At 42.9% G+C, this 26,161-nt stretch overlaps 1 protein-coding gene and 1 long non-coding RNA gene across 7 annotated transcripts in view; both read left to right on the top strand.

Moving 5' to 3' along the window:
* Positions 1 to 531: 531 nt before the first annotated feature.
* The window catches only part of LOC308569894, a 173,845-nt gene continuing 148,215 nt past the window's right edge, over positions 532 to 26,161 (top strand). Inside the window, exon 1 of the long non-coding RNA XR_014000913.1 lies at positions 532 to 627. This is a non-coding gene — a long non-coding RNA (uncharacterized lncRNA). The remainder of the gene's footprint in view (positions 628 to 26,161) is intronic.
* ODAD2 (outer dynein arm docking complex subunit 2) overlaps positions 1,497 to 26,161 on the top strand; it is a 94,797-nt gene continuing 70,132 nt past the window's right edge. The window contains exons 1-7 of one of the 6 annotated variants that reach the window (XM_081164098.1): positions 1,497 to 1,602; positions 17,858 to 18,109; positions 19,216 to 19,373; positions 19,690 to 19,885; positions 20,708 to 20,814; positions 21,124 to 21,260; positions 22,575 to 22,691. In XM_081164098.1, the coding sequence (XP_081020224.1) occupies positions 17,886 to 18,109; positions 19,216 to 19,373; positions 19,690 to 19,885; positions 20,708 to 20,814; positions 21,124 to 21,260; positions 22,575 to 22,691 (939 nt within the window). In that variant the 5' untranslated portion in view covers positions 1,497 to 1,602; positions 17,858 to 17,885. Of the gene's footprint in view, positions 1,603 to 16,081; positions 16,496 to 17,436; positions 17,542 to 17,857; positions 18,110 to 19,215; positions 19,374 to 19,689; positions 19,886 to 20,707; positions 20,815 to 21,123; positions 21,261 to 22,574; positions 22,692 to 26,161 lie in introns of those variants that run through there. The other 5 variants (XM_081164099.1, XM_081164095.1, XM_081164096.1 and 2 more) reach the window with 5 other exon arrangements.

The raw sequence follows: 26,161 nt of genomic DNA, 5'->3' as shown, positions 1-26,161 counted from the left end.
ACATCTCTGCATAAAAATGCCCATGGATGTGTGTAATTGCAGATTTAGAAAGAATTGGTAGAATTTACACACCATTTTCTATACCATACATCTCGCCATAGTGAGGAAGACGGGGGCCAGTTGGCCTTGTGTGCCTACTCAGTCTGGCACCTCAAGGCCCCGCTCTCTCTTCTTAAGAGTTATTTATCTTCAAAGTGGTCATAGACTGGGAATCCCTGCAAACGGTGGGTTCCTTCAAACAGCAGAATGTCCTCTGATAGCCCTTCAAACAGAGGAATGCCCTTTGTAAAATAGGAGGCATGGTCATCCTATTCAAAGGTAGAATTACATACAGTGGTACCTCGCAAGACGAATGCCTCACAAGACGAAAAACGCACAAGACGAAAGAGTTTTCCGTTTTTTGAGTCGTTCCGCAAGACGAATTTCCCTACGGGCTGGCTTCGCAAGACGAAACGTCTTGCGAGTTCTTGCGAGTTTGTTTCCTTTTTCTTAAAGCCACTAAGCTGTTAATAGCCGCTAAGCTGTTAATAGCCGCTAAGCCGCTAATAGCTGTGCTTCGCAAGACGAAAAAACCTCAAGACAAAGAGACTCGCGGAACGGATTAATTTCGTCTTGCGAGGCACCACTGTATTAGCTGACTAAAAGGGTATCCCTTGAGCTTTTTGATGCTGCTCATTCCCTCAATTCCTATCCTCCTTACCCTTGACATAAAGTAAATCAAATGACTGTATTCTCAGGCAAATGATTATGCACAAGATCATTTAACTGCTGGATGAATATTTCTCATAATGCAACCTTTTCTCCATAGCTCCTTAATGGAAGCATCAACATCATCGTTGGGAAATTTGACCGGCACTGAATCCATGTATTATTACTTTTTAAAACGATTGAGAGCATTTTTAAAAAAACATTTCACATGAGCATACAACACAGAATAAAGTGTAGAATGTGTAGAATAGACTTGCCCCACTTCAGCCAAAAGTTAGGAAATATATACAGTGGTACATCGGTTTTCGAACGTAATCCATTCCGGAAGACCGTTTGACTTCCGAAACATTCGAAAACTCAGGCACAATGGGCAGTTGGCAGATTCAATTAGAAAAGAGAGAAATGCGCCTTGGAAATTGAACGGTTTCCAAGGCGCATTCAAAAACGGAAGCATTTACTTTCAGGTTTTCAGCGTTCGGAAACTGAGACGTTCGGCAATGGAGACATCCGAAAACATATATATATACAGTATATACACATATATACAGTATTATCTAACACTGTATATAATATATTTAATTTCAAATATTTCCCAGGTGGCAGGCTGAGCTATAATCTTTCTCCCTGAAGGGTGAGCTGTTTCACTTGCAGGAACATTTTGTGGAGAAATATTCAAAATGCCTCCCCTCTCCTGCCCTGCCCACCACAAAATGCTGCCAGTAGTGTCACAGTCCACTCAGACTCCCTCATTCTGCTGCAGGCCTAAGCCAGCACCTCATTTTCAGAACCACCTCAGTAAGAGCGGCAGGGGGAGGAGAGACCAGGTGCTGTGGAAAAGATGGCTTTATGTAGTAGGAGCAAGAGAAGTGAGACTGAGAGAATGGAAAATCCCAGGTGAGGAGTGGGTAAGGGTGGGATTACGCGATGGCTGCCTAAAGTCCTAGACTTCCCAGTTCCTGAAGATGTGTCTGACTGTTCTGCCATATGTTGTTATTAGTGCTACAGTCAGATGACAAAGGGCAGGTTGTGACTGAAAGTGTATTCAGAGGCACACACAGAAAGAAGAAGCCAAAAAACAGCTAATCATAAAAATGGTAAATATGTGGAACAGTTTGCCATGCACAGCTGTAATACCGCAAGCTCTCTGAGTGATGCCAAGCTTTTGAAATTAGCAAGATCCCCAACCTTCATTTGATTTGAAGATGGAAAATATTAACAAATTTATTACATTTGTTTAGCATTCATGTTGCCTTTATTGCATGCTGAAGGTATTGCCAAGCCATTATTTATTTGATGCAGAAATAGCTTCCCATAAAGCACAAATAAACAATAAAAACCGAATAAAAAAGCAACAACAAGTACAGCGCAAATACAGACTGGGATAAAAATCTACACTTACTTAACTAAGCAGTTAACTTCCTCCTGTACCACCTTCACAAACAGATCTCTCTGTCTTTATCTGATGCAATAGGCATCAGATGTCAGGCATCAGGTGTCACGGTTTTAGGTTGTGTTACTGTCCTCAAAACAAGAATACATTTATGATCATGTATGAACAGGATGAACAGTTCCTTCAGATACTTGAAAAATCAGCAGGGGATGCAGGGAAATAAGAAGTAACAGCAAGAATGTTTGTGTATATCCAAAGTGTGTGTGTGTGTGTGTGTGTGTGTGTGTGTGAGAGAGAGAGAGAGAGAGAGAGAGAGAGAGAGAGAGAGAGAGAGAGAGAGAGTTCTGTTGAGCACACAAGGAGGTGGAATTAAGCCCATAACCACTTAGACTGAAGATATTGAGGGGAAACCATGGCTTGTTATCATACACTGTATTTCATTCTTTAAAATGTACTGCAAAGGCACCTGGGAATGCACTGCCAAAGCTTGTGGGATTGCTAGCCACTGTTTTTGCACATTTATTTTTGCCAATTCTGCACTCTTTTCGCCCCTTTTTGGGTTTGTGGCAATGCGCACATGCACATGCCTTGAACTCACATAAATGGGGAGTTGCCTGCAATGTATTTGGTTAACTATGCAATAAATAAAATAATCCAAATAATGCATTTGGAAGCTGAACTTTCATCCATGGTACAAACCCAGCAAAAGCACACTCATAATTCTTTTTAGTAGCCAACGCCAGCGGTGGGAGCTGGTGGGGCACCAATTGCCAAGCCTGTTGGGCTTGTACAGACAGGAAAGAAGGTGAGAAAAGGCCTGTTTCCTTTCATTTGGCCTTAAAAAGAGATATTTTGTTTCCCATTGGTCCCAGTATGCCAGGAAGATCAGTCTGTCAGCCTCTGTGTACTGTTTCCTCTTGTCTGAGGCATGTCAGGGAGACGGAAGATCTTTGCTATTGGATCTGTGATGGCTCATTCAACTCCAGTAACTGCCTGATGTGGTAACATTCAGTAAACTCCGTCACAATGCGCACCATAATGGGAAATTAGCCTGGAGCAACTATATATTTATTTTACTACACATTGCATAAGGTCCTTGTACTTTTTCAGTACCAACAATGGGAATCAAACCTGATGTTACGCATATAAAAAGAATACTGTTACTATCTGGCAAAAACATATGTAATCCAGTTTTACTATTAAGCTTCTAATGCCACCATTTCAAACAAATCAGAGTAAATAACTTTCTGGAACTGATCACGTGACTTTTTGGAAAAGCAGCATGCAGAAATAAAGAACTTTAAAATAAATGCATCTCCAATTCTTCAATACATTACTGGGCGTCCAATGAAAGAGTCTGGGAGTAAATCTCTAGTGCTACATAAAGTCCTAATTGAAGAAAAAGGAAACCATTCGATATGTTTCTTCCAACAATAAAATATGTAATTACCAAACCTGGAAGGCATTGGTTCCTTCAGCATGGCTAGAATGGCTCCAGTTTTTTCAACGAAAAAGCTTGATTTAGAATAGTTATTACCAGAAAAGGAAATGGGAAAAAAATGAAGAGTAAATGTACCCATATGGACGATTGGAATATCCATGGCAGAGACTTTGAGAAAAATACCAGAAAATTGGCTGAATGAAGAGTATCAGAATGTACACTATGCAGGAAGACACGTATTGTAACACATACTTCTGCTCTGGTTAAACAATATAAACCGCGTTGATAAAAGGGCATCTTTTGTTCTGCAATTTGGCCACCTAATTGAGATGGATGTAGAATGAAACCTGTAACCCCATTTTAACTTCCTTCATCAACAGCATCCATATGTCATCCAAGAGAGAGGGTTAGTATTGGGGGAAGTATTCCTTGGCTTTAACATAATATTTCTTTATATTTCACTTGACTGCTGACATAATATGATCAGTATGGTGACGGAAACCAGATACAACTGCAAAGGATCCCCCACCCCTTAGCAGCTCTTATTTAACCAAGCTGCAACCAGTCCAGTTTATTTTAGAACCTGCTTTCTTAGTGGAAATAAAGATTGATTTTTGTCACCACCAAAATCTTGCAGTCTGCTTTGCTATTGTACATTTGCCTCTAGCTCCTTGAAGGAAAACTGGGAAGACAACATTGCAGCTACACATTTTTATTGTGCCTGAGAAGATTAGTGCATATTTATTTCTGCTTAACGGGTCAGCCTTCCCTAACCTGGTGCCTTCCAGATGGTTTAAACTACAACTCCCATCAGCCTGAGGTTTTGTACACACTACACATTTCAAAGCATGTTTGAAGCACATTCTTTCCGTCAAAGGAATTATGGGAATTGTAGTTTACTCGGCACAGAGCTACAATTCCCAGCCACCCTTAGCAAATGACAGTGCCCAGAATTTTTTAAGGGGAATAATATGCTTTGAATGTGCTTTGAACATGTAATGAGCATGCAGCCCAGTCAGCATGGCTGTGCTGATATAGGGTGATAGATATCTGTTGAGAGTCAACATTTTGCAGAGCAAGCTGCTGTCCCAGGGCCTCCTCAGAAACTCAGAGCATAACTGCAGCTTCCCAGTGGTAAGGGAGACATGCTCTGCAGTTGTTGAGAGGCACTTCCATGCTATCATTTTCTCTTCTTTCAGGCTGAGCCCCAGTCCAAAATAAATCTGTTTGATGCACCTATCTCTACCTCTGCCGTGTTGTGGGGATGGGAAGACGCTGGACCAGAGCCTGCAATTTGACTATATTTTGAATAATTGACATTGCATGTTAACAAGATACCCCAAGAGATCATATGAAAAACAGGTTTTGCATGTCAATTATGTTGGTTTTAGCTCATATGCTTAACCAAAGGTCTCTGGGAGCTCCTGATTTTCTCCTTGTTTAATCCCTTGTTTCATTCCACTCCAAGAGAAGCAATGTAACTCTTAAGAACAGCCACAAACCAGAATACTGAAAGGGGAGATTCACAGATTGTTTATATTGAGATGATCACATAGGTTCCAATAAGACCATAAAAGGGTATGTTTCTGCTAATCACTCCATTAAGAATGAAAACTAATCCCATTTTGGTCATTTTTTCCCCACCTGATCTCTCTAGCCACTCTCCTTTTTTGAAATATGTACCGAAGCAGTAGATTGCATAATGCCAAAGCAAATAAAGCCACAGAACGAGGAAGGTAGAAAACAAGAGCACAATATTATTCTGATTTTGAAACGTGCATCATCCCTCCTTTTTTTATTGGTTAAGCTCTCCCTAAATCACATTAAGTCTTGGATAGTGTGCCCTGCATTCCCATCTGGAAGCCATTTCAAGAAATGTCCTGCAAAATCTCATTCCCTGTCATTGTGAAGAAAAGCAACTGCCTGAATATTATTAATCCTCAATTTATTATTCCAAATATCTTGTCTCACTTTAGGCAGCCTTTATTCTTCTTGAAGATTGCTGAAAGCATCATCTCTTGGCCAGACAGCCTCTTCTGAAAATCACATACTTTCCCCCCATCATGTTGAATCCCATCGGAAAAGACTTCATTCCCCCCCCCCTCCCTTGAATTCACAACTGATACCTTGAGCTGTCTGTTGTTCAGCCCTTAAACCATGTTCCAGTCCAGGTCATCTGACCTGTAGCATGTGTTCACCTAATCAAAAAGTAAACAGGGATTTACTTATTTCTTCCAAATGCCATAATGGTCAAGGATGCAGTTGCTAAAGACTGCTTGGATAGTTCTGAAAGATGCTGGTTTTGGAAGTAATCTTGACTGTTCCTAATAAATAACTTACAATGTCAAAAACTGGAAATAAGTCAATTTTCAAGGAACAGAAAATACTGTCTCTATCTGGAAAATATCAGCTGAAGCTTGTAAATACATGCTTTCCCAGTCTCATAGTCAATCTCATGACATGTGCTCAGTTGACACTTTTTTCTTGTTATGAGGAATGTCCCATGCCTGATTACATTTTTAAATAGCTGTTCCACCTTTCTTCATCAGCTTTGCAAAATGACAGCACTACCTTGGTATCTTCATACAGAAAAAAGGCAAATCAGAGTTTGTCTAATGACTGTGGTGAAACTTACCGAAAGAATCAGAAATCAAGAGAACAAACTTTTTAGAAAGGAATAGAAATGTTTTCTTGAGTGTTTACAAACAAATTGTAAACAGATCAAGACATTGGCAGGATTATTGTAAAAATCTGCAGTTTCAGAAAAAATGTATATGAGATGTACATGAGAATAGATGAAGAAAAGAATAAGTTAAGATAATTTGGAGTATGCAGGAAATGATGAAAGTAAATGTAAAGAACTGCAGAAAGAGGAGGGAGTCAAAATTTGAAATGTTAGAATGTTTGTTGAATAATTGTTGTAAATGAAAATTATAAATATAATTATATTTTTAAAAATGTCTGTGGCTACTAAGGTGGTATCCCATTGATTATTTCTGTTGCCTAGATGAGTGGCCATTATAGTAACACCCAAAACTTCAGAGTGTTGCAGCACTTCAGAGACTTTCTAGTCTATTGTGGCATGAGTTTTCAGAGACATTTGCTTTCGCAAAGTAGACATTATGAATGCATGCATAAATTGCCAATTAAGCGTGTGTGTAAATAGAAGTCAAGTGAGACCTACAACAAAGTCTTGCACTGTGGGGCGAGTGATCCTGTTCAGCATTCCTGACAGCCATTTCAGCCCCCCCACGTTTCCCCCTCCCCACCCAGCACTCAGCATTCTATGACCACTTAGCATGCTGAGTTTTCTGTGGGCATTTCCCCCCTAAATATTTTTATGTAGCTCTGCAAACCTTGAGCTTCCCCTAAGCCTGCTGGTAACCTGCTTCTTCTTATGTGTGGATGTTGCTGCTTTGGCTACACAAGGACCCATACATGGAGAATGAGTTTGCTATTAGTATACAGGAAAGCTTTCCATGCCAGTCTCTGTCTGCCTCGCATTTAATGAAAAAGACAGTTGATTGACCAATTTATTGTGGTGTGAACTTCCAATAGTCTCTGAGGTGCATCCAGATGTTGAAACTTGTTTTCAGGTTCTGGAAATACTATATCTAAATACATAATGTCAGGGACTCAGGAACAGAGGCACAGGGGAGAGAGGAGATGGAGAGCGAAGGGGAAGAATCGGAGGGGAGCGTAGGGGAGTATGGAAGTGACCCGAGAGATGCCATGAGCTTCTCCAGCGAATCAGAAGATTCCCAGAAGGAGGCGCCCAGGGTCAGGGCAAGGGGGGTCCCGGGGGGGACACACCAGAATCAAGGGGCCAGCGGGGACTCCCAAAGCGGCAGCTGGAAATCAGGACCAGCTTCCCCACCAGAGCGTAGTGGGGGGGAGGAGTCCCATGTGGCAGGGCCAGCGTCTCCTCCAGCAGGGAGAGAAGATGAGTCAGGGCTGACCACGCCTCCATCGGAGAGTGAGGGAACGGAAGGGAGGTCGGGTCCAGCTAGCCCCCCCGAAGGGGGAAGCAGTGACAGGAGCAGTGTAACGGTCAGGAGGAGAGTTGCCGGCTGGGCGCGCGCGCCAAGGTCAAATGTACAGGCGCGCAGGACAGCAGAAAACCCGGATTGGGAACCAGGTCCTAAAGCCCGCCGGAAGCAAGGAGAGGAATCAGGGGATTCAGCGTCAGAAGAGTCTAGGAAGGGCGAGACCCCAGCTGACAGGCGGGGCCAGAGGAGGAAAGAGCAAAGGAAGAGGTGGAGCAAGGCTAGAGTCTTAAACTGGTGTACGGGGGGAGGAGATTCAGACGGAGCTTCGGCGGTCTAGAGTTTCAGACGTAGAGTTGCACGCTGCTGATGTGAAAGACAAACTGAACTTCAATAAAGACTTTTGGATATAACGAAGTGGCGTTGGTCCTTTGTGAGCTGGGACCTAGGGCAGCTCTGACACATAAGAAATACTTTTATACTTTCCCTCTCTTATACTATTGAAGCAGGATCTTGGATTCTTCTTTTTTTGTAGCGTTTTAATGTTTACCTGCTAAATTTGGCACAACTGGCAAAGAAGACTTTGTTTTTCATAATACTCGATATTGTGGTGTAAGATCCTGGTGGTTCTTGGAACACAAGACCTAATGGCTAAAGTGTTTGTGGCTTTTAAGAAAAGGATGACTAAGGGGGAAAACATGAATAAGGTTTATGAAAGTATGTACGGTGTAGAGAAAGTGGAGAGAGAGAGAATTTTAATTTCTTTCTTGCAATATTAAAATCCGAGGTTCACCGAATGAAGCTGATTGCTGTAGATTCAGGACAGATAAGAGACAATCCAACTGATGTATAGAATTCACTGCCACAGGATATGGTGCTGACTCATTTGAAGGAGTTTAAAGGAGATTTAAGCAAGCCCGTGGATAACAAGTCTATTTGTTATTTAGTAATGAAAACAAAATGGAGCCTTCATATTCAGAGACAGTGCAAAGCTTGCTAGAAAGCCACATCAAAGGAGAGCATCCAACCTTATGCCCTGCTTGGTGGGTTTCCAGAACCATACAACTACCTACTTTGGAAAACAAAATACCTGGACCTTTGGTCTGATCCAGCATTACTCTATTTCTGTTCTTATGTTATAGCTGGGATGTTTAGAGCCTCCTCAGCAGCCCCATCTCCCAGTCTTGCTTCCTTCCCCATTCTTCTCTCAAGCAATGTTTTTAAAGCACTACAGTTATTTGCATATTGGCAAGGAAAGCGGTGGAAGTTGTGTAATTAACTACATCACCTAGTCTCTCCCTAAAATCTATGTGCACAGTTGCTCTGATTTGTGCATAACACTGCTACCTATATGCCATGTTAATGATGAAAAATGAGCTCAAAAATCCCTGTTCAATCCAATCTGGCTTCCATGATGATTTATTGGTGTAGCTCACTTTATTAAAGAAACAATCTATTTATACACACACACCAACACACACATGCACCAGTGGCTATGCTTCATCACTGACTGATAAAGGTGACTGAGAAAAAATGAATGAGTAGTGTTGCCAGTGTGAAAAGAATGTGTATGTGTGTGTTTTAAAAAGACTGATTCTAATAATGTCGGTAGAAACATCTCAGGTGCTTAAAATCAACAGACCGTATTTATATGACAGTTACATCAAGGATAGATATTACCTGTTTTATTGCAGTGAACAAGGAATTTATAGGCATAATGTTCCAGATTTGAGGCTCTCTCTATTTCATAGTGGTAAGTTGTTGACACTGGCTGAACGTTTGATTTGAAATAGTGTTTTAACATCTACTCCCCATTCACTGATATGTGCAAACTCAACCAGCTTTTCCATTCAGCCACCCTATTTATGTGTCCCTCCCTCTCCCCATTCATGTACTAATCTCTTCCAAGCAACGTAACCCATTTATAGTTAGTCACATAACCCAGTCATACACTGTACAGTCATGCATCTATTCACCTTAGCCAATCTAACACTGCCCTGTCTACTGTCCTGGGGGAAAGATCCTGTGTTATATATTTGTATTGTTGGCCCATGGATTTTAAAATGCTGTGGGGTTTTTTGTAATTTGTAAGCTGCCTTGAAAGAACTGGTACCCTGAAAGGTGGGATATATCAGGGTTGCTTTTTTTAAATCAGTGGTTGTTGTTTTTAGGTGGGCTGTAGTGTAATTGCCATAAATAAGTAAGAAGTACCTACCAATTTGCTGCCATCCTTTGGTGGTGATGAAATTATCGTATTTTTCCTATGTATAACACCCCCCCCCCCATGTATAAGATGCCCCCTTTGGGGGTGGGACTCCAAATTAAGAAAATGCCTGACCTACACTGTCACTAGCGTTGCAAAAGCCATCTATTGACTGTCCCCTCACCAGCAGAAGTTGCCGATCGCCTGCCCAATTGCTGCAGCAATGGCCAATCAAGCCCAGCCCTTGCCACAACCACCAATAACACACCCAGTAGACACTGACAATCTCCGGCTCCCGGCAGCAACCAATAACACGTCCCCACTATGCACTATCCGTGTATAAGACGACCCACATATTTTAGCATGAAATTCTAATATAAAAAACTTGTCTTATACATGAAAAAATACGGTACTTGAAAATTACTTTAAAATGTGACTGGATAAATTCCTTGAGGACAGAATGACTAGCAGTCAGGATGTGTATAAGGAACATTCAAGTTCAAATGTAGCATGCCAATGGATTCCTGTTAGTGGATGAGGGCTACTGTCTTCCTGCCCAGCTTGTTGGCTTTCTAGGGGTAGGTGGTTCAGAGAACAAAAATGCTGGGCTAGATGGAGATTTGATCCAGCTAGGCTCTTTCGTATGTTAATTCTCACCACCAACAGCCCCATCTGGCTCAAGGTCTTCAACAAGGGCGATTATTTTTTAAACTCAGCATCCAGAATGGCCACAAACCATTCCACAGCATGTAAGCAGTTAGGGCAAAAGGGACGAGTTCAGTGTTCAACAATCTAAAAGTTTCAAACAATGTAGTTTGCATCTACTCCATTTTTTTGTCATATTTATCTGATTGGGGCAAATTGGCAAGCCACTATCTTCTGTCTGTGCTCTTTAATTTGATATGGTTTCCGTACAACCATAGCCTCGACCTAGCCAATTATACAAAGTTGGCTTTGATTTCAAAAACAGATAACTATTTTCACTGCTGGCTTCTTGAAGGTCAACAATATAGAATATTTCTTGGCATTATAGTGCTTTCAGTACATGCAATATACAGACTGGGGGCGGGGGAAGTATGTCTAGCAAAAAGACATATTGCTGGTTCTCTGACAGACAGTAATTTACCACTGATTAACTCGGTGTAACAGTTTGGCTTCAAGATGAGCTCTTGAGAATCGGTGAGAGTGTGGGGCCCTCCATGAGGTCAGTAATCAACTTTTCTAATTGACCACAGCTGGAGCAAAACATAGGGGGAGATGAGACACAAGGCCCACGCTGTTATATGGGGGGAAACCCACGAGGATTTTAGGGATAAAGAAGGGGAATCTCTTCCTGGAGAATATGCTCCTTGCCAACTCAAAGGCCAAAATTAGGGCCGGAGGTGAATGATGCTGTAAGGAATGAACATTTGGAAGCCTGAAATATCCCATGAGGATTTTATTTCCATGCAATACGCTGGAGTTTTAAGTTGCTTTGAGAGGCAATGCTTAATCACTTATTTCCTGCATTTGTGTAATGATGAATGTTGAGATGTTAATATTTCTTAGAAATATTACCCAACTATTTCCTAGTCAAGAGGCCGTGTTTCCGTAGAGGAAAATATGGGTGTTCTTGTTTCTCTATAAATGGCAGTGGGTACCAAAAATGGGCACCTTGAATGGTCAGCTCCTGCAACCAATGGTCTTTATTCCTCTGGGAAAAAGCAGAGGTATGATAGGCTCAGGTGGTGGGGTCATGTGGCTGCTGCTATTGGTGTTATGTACTGAAGTTCTCACCCTGGGCCAGCAGGGGTATACTGTAGATAGTCATGCAAATAAGGGATCGAAAGTGACATTCAGTGATTGGATAGTTTTAGAAAATTGTTACGGTTATGTTGTACTGGAGCTCTATATAAGCAGGCTGGCTGAACCCTTTAGTTCAGTTCTGTTCTGGCCTGTGAATAAACAAGAGCTGTTTGAAGAATCGCTGTGTCGTCTGATATGTTCACCCACAACTTAACACTTTGTGTGATCATGTCAGGTGCCAGTTCACACAATCAGTGCTTCCGCATGACCCCAAAATCCACAAAACCCATTCCTCTGGTGGAATATCCTCAAAACATTGTGGCTGTCTCTGAAAATAATTGACCTCAACTAAGCATAAGCTTGAATAAAATATGTCATATTACATCCATGCAGCATTTGAATTGTTAATGTGTTCTAAGAATGTTTCCTTTTTGGTTTAGGAAACCCTTTTAAAAGTTTTCATTTGCATTTGCCAGGTGTGGGGAATTTTGACTGAAAGAGCATGACTTGTGCAGTGACTGTAGGGCTGTGAAGATCTGCACAGACTGAAGTCAGTGGACCACACCAGTTGACCTACAACATCTGAGGTTTATGGCTCCATGCTAGCTGTTTTAAAAACAGGTTATAACTTGTGGTGTTCCACTGCTTGGATGCCTCAAAGAAAAATATACAAACTTGCCTCTGGTTCTAAGTTAAGAGCCTCCAAGCACAACTTGACTCATAAACAGATTATGAGCCAGCAAGAAGTTGTTTACTTAAGCCCCATGATGCTAATTGATATTTTTTAACCTAGTAGGGAAAAGAGCTGCCTTCTCTTCACTTTTTAATAATGTTAAGTCTAACATTCCTGTGAATTCAGCCATGCCCTATATACTGGTAAATTAAATGCCAATAACCGTGTCATCTTCAGAGCATAGTGAGTAGTATAACAGATTTCATTAGAAAAAGCACTGTGGCACTTTAGAGGCTGACTGATTTATTGTCGTATTAAGGCATATTTGGTTAAAAAGCACATAAACTACTCCCGGAAAACCAAAGAATTCTAATTTTACCTTCTGAAAATGTCAGATAATACTAAATAATACTAATAATAATCAATAATATAGAATGTTTCAACTTTAAAAAATGAAGGGTGCTAAAAAGTTGTAACATGACTTAGGAATTCAAAAGATATTTGGGTTAAATTAATATAATTTTGTTTTGCTTGGTAAGTAAATGCGTGTAAAATTGCTTGGAAACCATCAAAAATGATTGCCAAGTACTTGAAATTTTGTTGTTGTTGTTTAGTGTTATTTAGTATTACCTGATATGTTCAGAAGCTAAAATTAAAATTCTTTGGTTTTCCGAGAGTAGTTAATGTGCTTTTTAACCAAACGTAGATTTACCAAGCTAAATGTTGTCCAATCACAAAAATAATAGCAGTTGGGAATTCCTCACACCCAAAACATATTTTTAAGACTCCTCCCTGAAGAAATTTGCAAAAATTAAATTTCACCTCCTGAAATGATATACCCTATTTTGCCAATGGTCTTTCATAGCATATTTCTCCATGGATAATGAAAGGTGACCAGCTGAGGCAGTGAACAGAAAAGAACTGACAACTTGGCTACAGAACAAAATGAATGTGCTGCAGTGATTATTGTATACTTATCTCCGGCTATTTTTAAATCTGGACAACAGACATAAATCAGGGGACAGGGTTACCACACCCGATGGAAATGGCGGAACTGGCAAGCCAATTATTCATCCGACTATATCAAGGCAAATTTTGTCTGGGTGAACACTCATACTGACAAGCACTGAAGGGATTTTGAGGGAAATAAAGAACAACTCTCGCTATGTTTGCTCGTATAGAGAAAAGATACAAGCTTATATCATCAGCTTGTGGATATAAGCAAAATATGCATAGGGGGCAAATCTATGTAGGTGTCCAGAATTTCTCAAGAAAGAATTTTTGTAACAGATGTGGGTTAGATACATTTTGATATATTATCAATCAATTTAGAATATATGAGAAATAATCATGTATGGTAAAACATATCAAGCTTCATTTTCCCAGTGCCTGCCAGTGAAGAAGCACTTTGTAAAAATGAAGTCAAGTAGATATTTGACTAGGTCTGAGCACTTGTTGGGGGCTGCTAAGTAGATTTGAAGGGTTTGGTTTCAGAATTGAACAAGTGTTTTTTTGCAAAGCACTTTAAAAAAGAAAAGAAAACAACATATGTTAAGCTTGGAGAAGGATTTGGAGATGGAAATAACTGAGGAGGATTGGGCAGATATATGGTACAAAAACAAACCCATTTAAGTGCTTCTCTGAGGGAAGTTAATTTATAAGATTTTGAGCAGGTGGTATGTAACATCTGTGCGCATTCAATACATATGTAAAAAGAGTAATAGGGTCTGTTGGAAATAATGTGGGAAGGGAGGCTCCTTTAAGCATATATGGTGGTCTTTTAAATAAATTCAAGGATTTTGGCAAAAAAAAAGTATAGGAGTGGATTAAAAATATCAAAGGCCATGATATTCACCTAGGCCCCACATCTTTTAGAAAAATACTGAATGTTTTACTTTTAAAGAACTTTTACTTTTGTTAATAGCAACAAAGTATCATATAGTCCAAATTGGAAAATTACTCAGGCATCTACATTTATACACCTGGTATACAACTATTGGGATATTTCAGTCATTCATTAGGTAATGGATCTTATGCAGACAGTACAAGCTCTTCAGATGGAAAGTGCATTTCTTGAAAATTGGAAACCCTTTTCCTGAGGCTTGCAGATATTGACAAATTGCTTAGCCATTAGAACATAGCCTCCATGACGCTACAAAGAATGTAGTAAAAGGTAAGATAAGAAATCGTTTCATGCCTGGCGGGAGTATCCAGTGGCATAAGGTAATATAAATTTAATTTCATATAAATGTAGTGAAAAGGTCCTGCACTGGTCTTATTACACTAAATTGGTCAAAACAATCCCTTGGTCTCCTACAATGTCTGTATCTTCCATTTGCATCTCACAGCAAACATTACATGGGCAAAAATTATGCAAACAGCTCAGAGACTGGATGGGTATGATTCTGCAGCAGCTTTCCTGCCAAGTCTGAGCAACTCAAAGTGAAGAGAAGCAATTTTCTATTATTACCACTTGGTTTCCATTCCTTCTCTATGCTGTATAGAGAGATCATGCACAATACAATATAAATTAGTCTTTTTTATTAAGTTTTGTGTTTTATTAATGGCTACTTTTTGTTTTTGTGTGCTCACACAGGTAATTAGTCTAACAATATGTAAACAGATTTCTTCTCTTACACTATCATGTGTTTGTTTCGTTGTGTCTTTCCCTCCTTGTTACACACTCTTGAGCAGTGTGAAGTTTCAGTGATCCCAGCACATACCGGTACCTTGGGGTTGGTTCTCTTGGAATGAAGATAAATGAGACTGGTAGTATTTTTATGACATAATGTTTATTTACACACATACACAGGCTGAGCACATTAGCTTACTAGGAGAACCACCCCTCCCATGCGCTAGCATTGGATTTTTATGCAGAGCAAGTCAGGTCTCTGTGCCGTTTCAAGACAGCCTGGCTGACACATTGATCACATCACATCCAGACAAGGGAAGGAAAAAGAAACCTCATCCAGAAAGGTCTCTGTCCATTTGCTTCTGCATCAACAAATCATTTGCACACTATCAACTCTTTACTTATGCAAAGGCCCATTTTCCCAACAAAACAGAGTATATCAGGCTAAGCTTCTTCACTTAGCTTGACTTGTTTAAACATCCCTCCTTCTGCGAAACTGAACCTCACACCTCTATAACAGTATTGGAGAGGATCCCCAAAATCCATTTTGTCTAATCCCAATTTCACTGTCGCTTTTGTATACCTGAAAAATATATATGCACTGATGTTTTCCCCATCCAAATATGAATAGCCCGAATTCGAATAGTAAAAAAGCATTTAAATGTTATAAAGGGGAAATATTCTTATTGGGACAATGCATGGTGAAATATATCCCTGCTGTTGTACTTCAATCTTTGAAACACTGGGACTTGGGAGTTAATTCTATGGTTGCTGTTGCTGTAACTTTTATAGTTCCATTTCGGTTTGTAATTATGTTCACCTTTTTTGGCACGGGGTGCGGGAGAGAATAAAATTATGAATTCAAAAACGCACCACGAAGTGATGATTGACTTTTTAAGCAAGCATTTTAGGTGTTACCCAAGTGTTCATCCTTACACAGTTATTTAGGCAAAAGAAAGATCAAGCATGCCCTGGCAGATATTGGAGGACCTGCGGCAAGGGCTTCTGAATGATCCCCAGTCATTTAACAACAGCAGCAAGAAAAAAGGCCGCCACCCTCTCAAAACAAAAATAAAACACGGCCTTGAGATTCCCTGCAGTACAGCGGGTGAGCGCGCGCGGCCGCGTGGTTGGCGGGGAGGGTGCTGGGCGAGACGATTGACGTCTCGGGCAGCCAGTCGAGGAAAGGGACCCCCACGTTGCCACAGATGCGTCCCTCCCCTTCGGAAGGGCGGTGCTTTTAGGAGCAACCCCCCGCCGAGGAATGGCAGTGAAGCAGGCGCCTGCCTTTGTTGACGGGAGTCTCCTAGCAACAGGAGGCCTCTGGTTCCTCCGGTCTCCATGGCAACCACGCCGCGCTTGTTCTCCGGAGGCGGCGGCACCTGCGAGGGTCGCCGAGGAAGAATCCGGAAACGGCTCGGTCCGGTCAGTCGGTCGGGGAACGAGGGGCAGCGAGGGAACCTCGGGCTTGGTGCCCCCGCCTTGTTTCTGGTCCAGGTCGCCGGGCTGCTGTCTCCGAAGGGCCTCCGCGGATCCAGCTCAGCCCGGGATAAGGAGAACCGGGATTGTGTGGCCATAGATACTTGTGTGTGTGCATTTATATAGCTGTTCCTCATCTTCCTGAAGGTATCCAAGCGGGGGCCTCCTCAGCACCCCCTTTTCCTCTGCCAGTGACGGGTGGGTGTTTGGGTGGGGGGGATGCTTAGGGGGCGCCCGTCTGGCAACTGGGCTCTTGCACCCACCATCACCCCCTGTCCTTTTAGCTAAACCAGAAAACCATAGCCATAAAATTGCCAGCAACTTCATCGTGCTATGACGCAACAGGTGTAGAGAATGAAATTCTAGGTTACTGCTAGTGATTTTATTGTTACTAGTCCTCTCGTCTTGCTCATTATGGTTTTATATATATCATTACAAAGTTTCTTTTCTGAATGCTGATCCTTGGCTGTCCTAAAGAGATTGGCTGGTATTTAGAGCAGTGGTCGTCTTCAGCCTTTTCAGACCCAGGAGAGAGCTTTTGCCCCAAGGCAACATGTGTTTGGGGATCCAGTTCTTAATTACACTTGAGTTGCTATTTATTCTGGAGGGGTGGTGTTCTTGTTATAAGCCAGCCTTCGGCCAGTTGTGACCCAGCAGTTGGTCCTGACTCACCAGTTGAAGATTAAGTTTTTGGATAAATTGGAGAAGGAATCCCCTACAAATGGTTTTCTTGCATGGTGGTGACTTACGTTTTGCCCACTTTCATTATCAGTTCCCAAGTCCATGGCTGAATTTAATGCTTGATTGTACTTTGCTATAACAAGTGCTGGGTTTTCTTACCTTTTTAAAAAAAGCTTTAGAATGGGAAAACTCACGTTCAGTTCCCAGCTCAACCTGAAGTTCAGTAACTTGGGTTGCCATATTTCAAAAAGTAAAATTCCCAACACCCGCAAAGTTGCTCCCCCCAAAATAGGGGAGGTTTTGGAGCTGTTTCCACTGCTTTTTCCATTGCATTGACATACATCCAGGGCTTCCCCTGACGTTTTGCTGATTTGGCAATATTCCCGCCTGATGCCATTTTTACCCCCGAAAGCTGGGACACGTCAGGAATTTTCCTCACATATGGCAAGCCTATCAGTAACCAACCTCACTGCTTTTGTGTGGTAATGGCATCCTGTGCATTGGGTGCAAAAGAGAGTAGACCTGTGTGTTTAAAAACTGCGGAGAAGAGGAAATTGAGCCAGGTAAAATGTGTACAAGTGCAGCTGAGAAAAGCTGTACGGGCTAAAATTCTCTCGTACAGCTATCAATACCCTTTACAGAGTGTGCTGGGATTTTGCAGGACTAGGGATTACTGCATTTATAAAATCTAGTAGTAAGCAGTTTTGAGAGGATTGCATGACAGGAGATGTGCATGGCTTTGTCCCCCCTGCCTTTAGACGTGCCACCTCACCTTGCATTTTTGCTGCAACACCAAAATCTGTCTTCATTGGACCCTGGTGCAGTTCTATATACAAAATATATTGCTAAGTTTTTGTTTTCTATATTCCTTTCGTGAAGGGAAAGGACACTGGGATGAGCCTACGCCATGGGAGTAGCATTGACAAGAGCAGCTCAGTGGACTGCTGCCGGTTCTGGAAAAGGAACATTGGAAATCACACCACTGAATGAATCACTTTTGAATGAAATCATTAAGTTTACGGAAAGCTTTAGCAACAAACATCCTCAAGAAGCTGCCTTTGTCTTTAAGGAACCACTTGAATGGCAGACAAAATTAGAGCCTTCAATGTTTGAGTCAGGCTATGAAGTCAGGTAAGACCAAGGTCAATGACCATTTCTGAAATAATGTAAGTGTAAAAAGTGAAGCCCGCCTATTATTGTTCTTTATCACTCCTTTATCACATATCAACATTTCTTGCTTTCTATGTATAGATGCTGTAGGCAGAATGGAAAGCATTATGTTGTGATTTGTAACTTCCCATTCCACCCCTTTGGGGCCTCCTTCTATTACTTTGCACTTACATTTTCACACCATATGGAATTCAATAGATTTCACAAGCCTGTGCATAGATTCATGGTGACGAAAGCTCATCAATTCTTGTAGTGATAGTAAAGGGGATATTCCAACCCAAGTTAAGCACTTTGTCATTGATGCAATGGAACATAAATCTTATCTTTGGCTCTGTTGTACCCATAGGTATCTGTGTTTACTGATGCTCTGACCAGGCATGCATATTAAAGAGGTCCTGAAGAAGAATGACTGTTGAAGGGTAGAAAGCCTTGTGAGATAGGTTAGTTAGGCCAAGAGGCAGTGACTGGCCCCAGGTCACCCAGTGGCCAAGTGGGGATTTGAAACCTGGTCTCACTCCCATGGGAAAAGTGAAGTGTTGTGCATTTGAGACACTGCTGAGATGAGGACAGAGCATGTCCCTGGGAGGCCTCCATATAACCCTCTTCAGATAATATGCCAGACACGGATACATTGTGCTTCCAAGTGTCAATACATGAGTCCTCTCTTATGTTCCCCCTTCCCCGCAATTATAATGGTGAGTATTTTACTAGCAATTGCTGTATTACAACTGCTAAGTGATAACCTAACATCTCAGCGATTTACAAACATATGATTAAAGCTGACGTTGTCTCTGGAAATATTCTCATAGACTGGAAGGAGAAGAGCATGTGCTATCATATAGGAAGCCCACCTTCAACCTACATGAACTGGGGTGGACATAAGTTTAAATTTTTTCAATGTCACTTTTCCCTGTTGTTCATATTACAACTTTAGGTCTCTCTTGCAATTTTTCCCAATGCTATGTATGCTTTATTATAAAATTGTTTTCATAGGTGTGGTCTGTTAAAAAAAATAAATCCAGTTGTTGTGAATTCTTGCATATTAAGTTGTTGTTTTATTCTACCAGTGAAAAAACAGCTAAGTCTCAAGAATTAGACAAAGATGGGCAGCCACTGCTCCTGCTCAAAGGATCAACTATCAGCGTTCGCAGTTTTGCGCAACTGTCTCGTTTGCTACATGTCGCTGGAGAAAAACGCCTAAAAGAAACTCGTGCATGCCTTGAAGGTATTCAAAACTTATTTGCCCACACAATTGGAAGCTTCTCAACCATACAGGGATGCAGCTTTTTTGACCCCATCCATGTTTTGCCTTTTTCCTGCCTTAAAAAGAATATAAAGTATGACAAGGACTAACTGTGAGGGGAATCCCATAGTTATCTTTGTGTAAAGTCAGAAACTATGTTAAAATTGAGTAACCTTTAGGCCTATTTAAAACATTACCCTGTGCTATTCATGCAAAGTTATTTCATGTGAACTTTGCCTGTTAACTTCCTGGTGTGATGTTTATCTGAATTTCTTACACTACTATGAATTCTTTACAGCCAATAGAGATCCCATTGTGAAAATTCTTGGCCCCGGTTATGGGACAATTGAAGGAGAGGATATGTCCATGCTTCGTTTACTAGACAAAATGAAAAAAGAAGAGGCTTCTGATAATGAAATGAAAATGAAGATTTCCTTACTTCTCCAGCAACTGGACATGCAACTACTTAATAGCTCTTTAAAACAGATTTCACAGTGAGTGTATTTCAGATAGTATTTGTTACCATATATATATATATATTCCACTTTATCATGCCTAAACCTCTCATGCAGACCTCCTTTATGTAAGATGTTATAGTAAGTGTCACACTTTTAACATGGGGGGAGGTGCCAGTACTGCGTTCCCTTGCGTACCCTCAGAAAAAAACACTAATTTTAGGAAAGAAGGTTTTACACTTAACTTTATTAATTTGAAACACAAGTAATTTGAAAGGGATTTTTTCAGGTTTGCAAAAATAAAAGGTATGAAAATATCTTTAATGTTTTCTATAATCTTGCAGTATAAATATGTGCAATATGATATTAAGATAAGTTCAGGACAGACAAAATGAATTATTTCTAAACAACTGAATCCACTCCCACATGATATAGTAGTGGCTTTGTACAGCTTTAGAAAGGGATCTGACAAATTCATGTATGATTAGGTTATCAATGGCTACTAATGCTGGTTATATATTACCTATAGTTTGAAGAACAATATGACTCTGAATGCCAGCTGTAGAGATCCACAGAACTGAGAGAACAGTATATAGTGCCCAAGGCCGCACAGAACCTATACGATTTTAAACTTTCTATTAAATCCAGATTTTCCCTTTCCGAGAAAAATGTGATTAAATTTAAGAACAACAACACTGTCGCTAGTGACCTGGTTGCAACAGCTGAATGGCCTTGTTTGGTATATTAAGGGTCCATTTGGAAGCCTTGGTTTAAGAAAAAACCAACATTTCCTTTCTTCCCCATTAATACTATAAATATTTGCTTGACTATTAGAATATAACTCATTTATTCTAATTACAGAGAAGTGAGGTTAACTCCAGCTGTTGTGAAAAATGAAATAGAACTCCTTAAACATTTCTCGGGAGCGAAAGAAGATGCAGTCCTTGAATCACTGGAATATACTTCAGGTCCAAACTCTACTTTTTATCCATATCATCTTTTTGTAATTGCCTAGTCATTGAAAATATAGGCTAGTATATTAGCGCCTACATTGTCAGATGGCTTATCAGCATCCATGCAGCAGGAATTTCACTCTGCCTTTGCCCTCATGTCCTTCTTTAAGAGCTCCAAAGTGACTGATGAAATATTTCAGGATTTCACTCTTCATGTGTATTAATGCTAACAATATTTACTATTTTAATAAAATGATTTCATGCCTCTATGCTAGTCATATACATCACAGATATGGGCCAAAGATTGCTGTTGTTTGATTACAGACTATGAATTTTCAAATGGATGCCGTGCCCCACCTTGGAGACAAGTCCATGGTGAAATTTGCTATTTGGCCATTAAACCAGTTGACACAGATCTGATGTACGTTACTTGCAGCACGGCAGGAGTATTTTTAAATGGAGTAAGTAATACTTATATTCAAGACTAAACCTTGATGACATTTAAAGTTAAGAACATGCCAAAACTTCAGATAAGTTGCATTTGTCTATGAGCAGCCGGTTCTGAACCAAACATGGGAACAGGTCAATTAACCTAGATCAGTGTTTCTCAACCAGGGGACATTTGACAAACTTGGGAGAGGTGGAATATTTCCAAAGAATATGTATATGAATATAAGTTTTTTAAAAAGTCACAAAATTTCAATAAAATAATTAGGGACCCATGTTTGAAGGCGTGAGGCTTGGGATTTTTACATTAGCTAAAGTGGGGGACATAGATTTTAAAAAGATTGAGAAACCCTGATTTAGATGCTATTCTTCTGCTTAGCGGGTGGCGCTGTGGGTTAAACCACAGAGCCTAGGACTTGCCGATCACAAGGTCAGCGGTTCGAATCCGCGCGACGGGGTGAGCTCCCGTTGCTCGGTCCCTGCTCCTGCCAACCTAGCACTTTGAAAGCATGTCAAAGTGCAAGCAGAAAAATAGGTACCGCTCTGGGGGGAAGGTAAACGGCATTTCCGTGCGCTGCTCTGGTTCGCCAGAAGCGGCTTAGTCATGCTGGCCACATGACCCGGAAGATGTACGCCAGCTCCCTGGGCCAATAAAGCGAGATGAGGGCCGCAAATCCAGAGTCGGTCACGACTGGACCTAATGGTCAGGGGTCCCTTTACCTTTACCTTTACTTCTGCTTAACCCTTTACACCGGTTGAAAAGGGACTGTACCAAAGAAAGTGCTCAGTGACTCATCTATTTAGCCTTATATTTCCAAACAGTTGAGAATGTGTATGTCAAACTAATGCTTCCCTGTGTTTAAAGGTCCACGTCATGCTATCCAACATGAGTAATTTCCACCTTTTTTAAAATTAGGGAGGCTTTCAAATACCAAATTAACTCAGCACACAGATGTTTTAATGCTTATACAAATCGTTGTATAAATAAATAAATAAATTCAATAAATGATACTGCTGAGAGAAGCTGTGACAAAAGGAGAGAAAAGAGTGGACTAATGTTGCACTGAGTGTTGTGTTGAGCAACTTGCACTCACCTTCAGCCTCATGAGCAATTTCAAGGCAGAGTGGACTGAACCACACTGAATTATTTCAAGACAAGGACTAGAATCCTGAACACCTATATTAGGGAGTCCTGTTGAACTCAACAGAGCTTACGTCTCAGATATACATAGGATTTCACTGTAAGTCTATGATTCTGATGACTGAAACATTTTGGCTGTGAGATTATGCAAGACTGGGAAGTAAGTAAACTACTCCTTTTTTTATAGGGAAGGGAAAAAGAGAAGAATGAAATCAATTACGAGAGAATGAGTGACATATACAAAGATCTTGTCACGTTTTTAAGGGAAAGATCAGCAACATTTGTAGAAAACATGGCTAAACAGGTATGCATTTCAGACTTACTCCCCAATAACCTGTCATAACAGTTTGCAGAGATACACAGCTGAATTGTTTTTATGTTTAGGATGGTATTTGTTATGTAGTGTAGTTTCACCCTGGGCCAACAGGGGGATACTGTATATAGTTTTCACTCAGGTCTGTAGATAGTTTTCACTCAGGTCCGCGGCAGTTAGTTTAGGCGGGAACTCTGAGCTGTTGTGGTTACAATGTTGATAGCCGGCTGCCTATAAATACAGGCCGGCTGAGCTGTTCGCAGTCAGTTCTATTCCAGCTTGTCTTAATAAAGAGCTACTTGAAGAAATCGCTGTGCCGGCTGCTATGTCAACCCACTACTTAATACTGGCGACGAGGATGGGATTGGATGGACATCAGAGCACAGCCAGATGCAGCCAGCCTCTGAACTGAGCTAAATCACTGAGCGAAATCACTGAGCGAAATCACTGGGCAGAACCAATTAAGAGCTGACTGTTCTGGCTAGAGCACTGTGTTCCATCCATCGCCCTTCACACCGGCATCGGAATCATGGCTTCATTTGTGCCTCTACCGCCGTTTGCGCCAGCCTCTGAGTCCTGGGACTCCTACCTCGCTCGGTTCGACTGCTACCTCCAAGCCAACGAGCTGACAGCAGTATCAGTGGAGCGGAAGCAGGGCCTATTCCTCAGCCTCTGTGGGCCTGAGGTGTTTGAGACGGCCCGAGCATTGGTTGCGCCTGAAGCAGTCCAGGCAACACCATGGGACACGATCCAAGAGAAGCTCCGCAACCACTACGCACCAAAGCCGTCCAAGATTGCTGCCCGCCATGCGTTCTACCACCGGAACCAGGCAGAGGGGGAGTCAATCAACAACTACGCCACCGCCCTGCGACAGGCTGCAATGCACTGTGAGTTCCGAGACTTAGACGATGCCCTGATGGAGCGAATCGTCTGCGGGGTCCGGGACATCCATCTGCAACGGCGTCTCCTAGCCAAGCCAGACCTCACGCTACAGAAAGCCATTGAGGAGGCTGTGGCCTCAGAAGCTGCTGAACGCTCCGCCCAGGAGATCCGCAAGTCCAGCAGCCCGCGTCTTGCTAGGGGGCCAGTTCCGGTGCATCATGAAGAGGCCAGCAGTGATGAGGCATCCTCCAGTGAAGACGATGACGTGCACCAGACAAAGCGGGAGCGCAGGAAGCTCCAACAGAAGTCCAAGGGCCAACCGGAATGTGCTGGCTGCGGAGGCGACCATTCCCGTGCCAAGTGTCGATTCAGAGACGCCATCTGTAGGAGGTGTTCCAGAAAGGGCCACATCGCTAAGGTCTGCCGATCGGCTCCGTCTGACACCCCCCCTTCATCGACTCGCAAGTTCAAGTCTTCACTCCAGTCTGCCAAGGAAAGTTGTTTCGCTCTCACCAACTGCCGCTGCCCGTCTGGAACCACGATTGGCCAAACCGACTCGTCTACGCGACGCAAGCTGAACGTCACGGTGCTCATTGAAGGAGCTCCATGTGACATGGAGATCGACACCGGGTCTGCCCTGTCCGTCGTGTCATGGAGCACCATCAAAAGACTGGTACCCAGAGTATCCAAAAGGCAACTCGACTCTCACCGCGTACACCTGAGAGACTATCAGGGAAACGACATTCCCGTGGTAGGCGTTGGCCGGTTCCGGATCGCCTTCAAGGATTTTTCGGGCCTGCTCCGGTTGGTGGTGGTCGAAGGTCAGCGGCCAAGCCTCCTAGGGCTAGACTGGTTTGATGCCCTCGGCCTGGAAGTCACCGGCATCAACTGCATCTCTAACGCAGAGACTGAGGGTCTGGTCAAAGACTTTGCCGAGGTTTTTGACGGCACCTTGGGACAATATACTGGTACGCCCATCTCCTTTAGCCTTGATCCACAAGTCGCCCCCATCAAGCTTAAGCCACACCGGGTTCCCTTTGCTCTCAAGGCTAAGGTGGACGAACAACTGGACAAACTGATCGCCCAAGGAGTTTTGGAGCCCGTTGACCACGCAAAGTGGGAAACCCCCATCGTCACGCCTGTCAAGCCAGATGGGTCGGTGAGAATCTGCGCTGACTACAAGTGCACAATCAACAAGGCACTTCAGCAGCACGCTTATCCGGTTCCTGTTGTCCAACACCTGCTGCATTCCCTGGGTGAGGGTAAGGTCTTCGCTAAGCTGGACCTTGCCCAAGCCTATCAACAACTGCCAGTTGATGATGCCACTGCTGAAGCCCAGACGATCGTCACCCACCGGGGGGCATTCCGCTGCCGCCGGTTGCAGTTCGGGGTGAGTGTGGCTCCTGGCATCTTCCAAAGCCTTATGGAGCGTCTCCTGCAAGGGCTTCCGGGCGTGGTACCATATTTTGATGACATCTTGGTGTCTGCAGAATCACACCAGCAGCTGTTCGAGCGCCTCCGTGCCGTGCTGACCAGGTTCCAGGAGGCCGGGCTCAAGGTAAAGAGGGAGAAGTGCCTGATTGCCGTTCCACAGGTAGAGTTCCTGGGCTATCTTATCGATGCCTCCGGCCTTCATCCAACCACATCCAAGATCCGCGCTATCCAGCAGGCCCCCACCCCAAAGGACAAAACGGAGTTGCAGGCATTCCTGGGGCTGCTGAACTTTTATAACATGTTCCTGCCCCACAAAGCCATTGTGGCTGAGCCTCTTCACCGACTCCTTAGCACTAAGATGCCTTGGGCCTGGGGTCATCGAGAGACGGCGGCCTTCAACGCGGTCAAGGCTCTCCTTTCTTCAGACAGTGTGCTGGTACAGTACAGTGAATCCAGGCCGCTGGTCCTTGCCTGCGACGCCTCACCTTTTGGCATCGGTGCTGTCCTTAGTCACCATTTCCCAGATGGAAGAGAAGCACCGCTCGCCTACTTTTCCAGGACACTATCTCCGACGGAACGGAATTACAGCCAGCTCGACAAGGAGGCATTGGCACTTGTGGCTGGAGTGAAGAGGTTCCATGAATACCTCTATGGCAGGACTTTTGACCTCATCACTGACCACAAGCCACTCCTGGGCCTCCTCGCCGGTGATCGTCCAACTCCACCGGTCCTCTCACCACGCATGCTGCGATGGACTGTTTTCCTGGCTGCCTACCACTACCGGCTCATCCATCGCCCGGGAAAATCGATGGGCCATGCCGACGCCCTCAGCCGTTGCCCTCTTCCAGCATTTGTGGAAGACCCGGCTCCAGCTTCATCGCTCCTTCTGATTGAGGATTTTCCGGCAACGCCTGTATCAGCTGCCACTGTGGCCTCCGCGTCTGCCCAGGATTGCACCATCAGCCGGGTGCTCAACTGGGTGTGGAGGGGGTGGCCACAAGGGCCTTTTGCATCGGAGTTCCAGCCCTTCGCAACCAGACAACATGAACTCTCAGCTCATCGCGGCTGTCTGCTGTGGGGAGACCGCGTCGTGATTCCCCAGGGACTCCGTCAGCGCGTCCTGGAGGCTCTGCACGTTGGCCACC

This window comes from Podarcis bocagei (genome assembly GCF_964188305.1).
Source record: "Podarcis bocagei genome assembly, chromosome: 12".
NCBI lineage: Eukaryota > Metazoa > Chordata > Lepidosauria > Squamata > Lacertidae > Podarcis > Podarcis bocagei.
This window is presented reverse-complemented; position numbering and strand designations above follow the sequence as displayed.